The sequence below is a fragment of the Triticum urartu genome, chromosome 6 (assembly GCF_003073215.2).
Source record: "Triticum urartu cultivar G1812 chromosome 6, Tu2.1, whole genome shotgun sequence".
In the NCBI taxonomy this organism is placed as follows: Eukaryota; Viridiplantae; Streptophyta; class Magnoliopsida; order Poales; family Poaceae; genus Triticum; species Triticum urartu.
In genome coordinates this window covers 264,882,125-264,886,517 of record NC_053027.1, presented here as the reverse complement: position 1 = coordinate 264,886,517, position 4,393 = coordinate 264,882,125, and the positions used below count along the sequence as shown (strand labels likewise).

At 42.2% G+C, this 4,393-nt stretch overlaps 1 protein-coding gene across 2 annotated transcripts; it reads right to left on the bottom strand.

Annotated features, from left to right (window-relative positions):
• Positions 1-592: 592 nt before the first annotated feature.
• LOC125513177 (nuclear poly(A) polymerase 4-like) lies at positions 593-4,144 on the bottom strand (the record flags this gene model as incomplete). 2 transcript variants are annotated; one of them, XM_048678206.1, is given in 9 exon segments in its annotated part: positions 593-1,050; positions 1,167-1,218; positions 1,363-2,274; positions 2,460-2,624; positions 2,701-3,030; positions 3,130-3,192; positions 3,267-3,380; positions 3,832-3,993; positions 4,082-4,144. In XM_048678206.1, coding segments are annotated over 7 exon segments (1,779 nt in total), but the record flags the coding sequence as incomplete, so codon positions are not given.
• Positions 4,145-4,393: the final 249 nt, after the last annotated feature.

Genomic DNA, 4,393 nt, shown 5'->3' with positions numbered 1-4,393 from the left:
TGCTACAATGGATGCGACGACAAATGCTATAGAAGCCGATTAGGCATCGGAGCTGCATCCAGCGGCATTTTTTGCTACAACGGGCATGTGTTTTTGCTTGAACCATCGATGAGCGGGGGCGAGCGGCGGGAGCAACATCAAGTGATGCAAAAAGCTACGACCCGCATCAGGTTTTGCTAGAACCACAAAAATCTCCACTGGCGAGGCATGGCGGCCGCCACCGTGGGGGCGGCATGGATGCACGGTTGCTGCGCGGTCATTTTTCCTAAGACAACAACCACCTGATGGACCAGCAGTGCGACAGATGGATGGAAGTGATCATCGCACACGCTTTCGAGCTCGCCGGTAGTGGGGCTGAGCGCAATGACCACGAGGGCATGCGAGGGGTGAGCGAGCGGCGCTGGAGGGAGAAAGGAAGACGCGAGACAGGGCCGGGGGCTGGTTGAGTTGGCTCATCTGGCTGTCAGTCATCAAATCAGAGGGCTGAACAGTTGGCAGCATAATAGCATATGGTCCACGGCTCAAGAGCGAATCCAGGGTTCTGGATGTGGTCATCAATGATTGGGAAAAGGAACATGATAATGCAATCATATGAGTAGACAAAGCTTCCAGCATTTGAAAATTATCATAGGTAAAGGGTGTGCAGTCTTCTCTATGACAAAATTGATGGTAAGCTACCTAACTCTGACCTGAACCTATGTAATTAATGTGTAAGGTAGAGCATCTCTGTATAACACTTACAAGCTGTGTATTATACTAGTAATAAGATCAAGTAACCTGGATGGTACATGGTTCGCAGTTTTGGGTAACAGCTTGTCTTTGTCAGAGAAGCATCTGGGACAAACTGCTGCACATTTGCTCCATATAGCTGACTGAACATTCCGGCACCACAAGCACCTCTTCTTTCAAGACCCCCTTCTGAGAAAATCCATGTCAGAACTCGGAGCAAACAAACTTACCGACCACAGGCATGAAACCCCTGTTCCATTCAACAAGTCAGCAGTCTTTTTTCCTTTTGACTATCCTCCACTCACGCAGTTTAGGGCAGACCTGTCATTTGGAAAAACACCAAACAGCACATGGTAAACAAAATACAGCATTTTTTTAGGACAAAAATACAGTACTTTGGATGCTAAATGCAACAGGATTATGATTACAAGACATGCCTAATTGAAGCTTTCTGGCTTCTGGATACAACCAATTTGGCACCTGCATAATCTTTAAAATATCACTTCAATCAAACCACTCAGCTTTGCAGACAAAAATAATTAAACAAAACATAAACAGTAAAACATGAGCAAATTTTGTATCATAACGAAAATAGAATGATAATTTGAACAGGGAATGCACAGGAAGCTAAACCTGTTTAGTGGAAGGTCACTTCAAATCAGCTCATTCACACAAGTGCATATTCTCACCAAGGACGTTTCCGGTGAGCATTTCTGTCTGTTCCATAAACTTGGCAGAATTGCTGTTTGCCAAGCTACCAATTCCCTCAAACTTGGGTTCATCTTTCTCAGCCACACATTTTAAAGGTGTCTGCACTGCCATAGTCTGAACCGTACCATTGATAACACATGCCATTGAGCTTTCAGGACCAACAGTTTCATCAACCATGTGAACTGTTTCCACAGCTGCACAGCTTGTGCCTGATGCTGCAGACTCCTCAGATCCATGTGGTGAACTGGAGCAATTTGCTGATTCCAAATTTACATCGCCATGCGACAGTCCATTCTGAACTCCATTACAGAGGGCACTGGAAACCAAGTTGACTGTGTTTTCGGATACACCTTTACTTACAATGCTTCCATATTCAGGTGGACTTTCCTCGTAGCCTAGGCTTACTGAAGACCTTTTAACAGATTTACATGATTCACTGTGACCAGCTCCATCAAAATCACGCTTTCTCTTTAGTTGGCCCAACATAGATGCTGTCAGTGTGTCATCTTCAGTGTCATGTCTATCAGACTGCTCTCGCTGGTTTGCATGCATTGCTGGACAAGGTTTCTTGTAACCCACATAATGAGGGATCTGCTTCTTACGAATATGAGTGACCGCTAGGTCCATTCCAGACTTCCACAATGTGTACATTCCGATTTCATGCATAAACTCATCTACCGTTCCACGAATATCAAAGTTTTGACCATGTATTTTCATCCCTTCTTTCCTTGATAAGCCCATGTAGAAGGAGCAATGAGCACACTGTACTGTAGGATTTGAATAGTCACATGGGTAAGGATGGCATTGCAGCATTCCATTAGTATCCCGCTCTATCTGCATTTGATTAAAAATATATTATCACAGGGGAAGAAAGTATTCTGCGGTATCTTGGTATAAAAAAGACCTGCTATATGTTTCTAATAAATATATGATCACAAAAGAGCAACTATAGTTAAAAACAAAAAATTGAGGGTTAAAATTAAGGCTGGTGAGTGATAAAGTAATAAAATGAGGGAAACCTTCAAGGTCAGCTGCCTCAGTCGAGACTCGACCCATCCCTTCCAAAGCCGAAGATCATCATCATTGTCCGCAACAATGTCAACCACTAGATACTTTGTATATGCCTCGAAAAAATTAAAAGGCTCAAACAAGGCAGTCCAACTAGCCTTATTAAGGTCAATTTCCTGCATCAAAGATTCAGCAATGACGAATTGTCCTGAACACTAGCTCTAACATATAAAGGTAAAAATAGTGTAATACCTGACAAATCTTATTACCGAGCTTAAATTGCTCCTTGATAACCCTCAATGTGCTAGAAGATACATTATAGCTAGAGTTCATGCATGGATAGCCTGGAGTTATGATAGGCATAACATGAGATCTATCACGAGGATTTTTACGTGGATCCCATACAGAAAAACCAAGGTCATCATTCTCAATGGCACAAAGCATCACTGGATTCGGCCACTGCCACTGCGTAAAAACTCTGAAGAATCTTGAGACCAGCATACTTGGTACAGCATTAGGATAGAGTTGGCAGATAAGAGCAACCAATATGGCCCAGTTGACACCCCCAAGGAAACCAGTAACCTAACCAAGAAAACTTTTAGATGCCAGCACGATTCACTCACAAATTTACACGGTTCACTCACAAATTTAAATGGATCACAGATGATAAACCATGCTTACATTGGAATAAACGCCCCTTCTCTCTGCCCAGTACTTCAAACACCTGAGTGTTGTCCGGAAGTTCTACAAAGCATATGATTATTATAATGAGAAAGTGGAACAAGCATAAACAAATGGCAATTCCTGAATTAAATAACCTCAACATTTGGAACAAGTCGAAGAATCTGGTCTGCCACCCTGCACCCATTAAGACTTCGAACAGTTGATTCATCAACGCCACAAAGCACAGACCCTTCAGAGATGTTGAAATCCTGCAACCATATTACAGAGGGGGGGGGGGGGGGGGGGGGGGGGGGCTTGCATCATAGACTTATTGGCATGTAACTGCAAAAGAATTCAATGCAAATAAAATGTAGTGCTGCACAACTTGCATTGAACTGGATGGTTTGCCTTTCTCATCACCTCAATATTGTAACCAAATGACCACCATTTAAGTTGAAGCAGACATTATAAATCTCCATCAACAGTTCAGTTGGTATAACAATTCCAAATAACAGGTCTTATCATAATTCCCCATAAACATTTGCGGCATGCATTCGTTAGGGACAACTAAAGCGGGGAAGGGACCTTACAGAATTGCTTGAGCAGTCAAAAGCAATACCTCAGGTGGATTGCATACTCGGAATGCATAACGATAATACTACTCAAGTGTAACAAAAATATTTGAGAACATGCACAAATATTACATAAAATGCAACTTACTGGTGGTATTACTGCAAGAGATACACTGGCATAGAGAAGGTCAATTGCCATCCCGTGGAACTTAAATTTCATAAGAGGTACATGAGCATCAGGTACAGGTTGTAGTTCAGTCACTTCTTCCAGTTGTGTTAATATGCCATGTAGTGTGACAAAGAAATCCTCCTGCAGAAATATTAACATTGATTATTATAAGACATATGTAATCTATAAACAGTAGGTTTTATGCAAAAGAAAGGTGACTAGACTTCACCTCTCGGTTCACATATGAAGGTCCAACACATAAGATATCAATGTCTGCTCCAGGCCCATGAACCTAACAAAGAGGTCATTATGAAGTAGACTCGGTTAAATTTACCAGCACAGGAAGTATTTACTCCAGAAGCCGAAGGAGATCATACTGTAACAGGAACTTAGCAAAATACGTGAAAGAGCATAAAACTAAGAAAGCATGTGATGTGCTGAAAGGTACATGGACAGATGCTGCACAGTGACTGGCATTTAAACCTGTACATTGTAGAATCCCTTATTCCTGTGAGTTGACTACTGATATCAGAAGATTAGA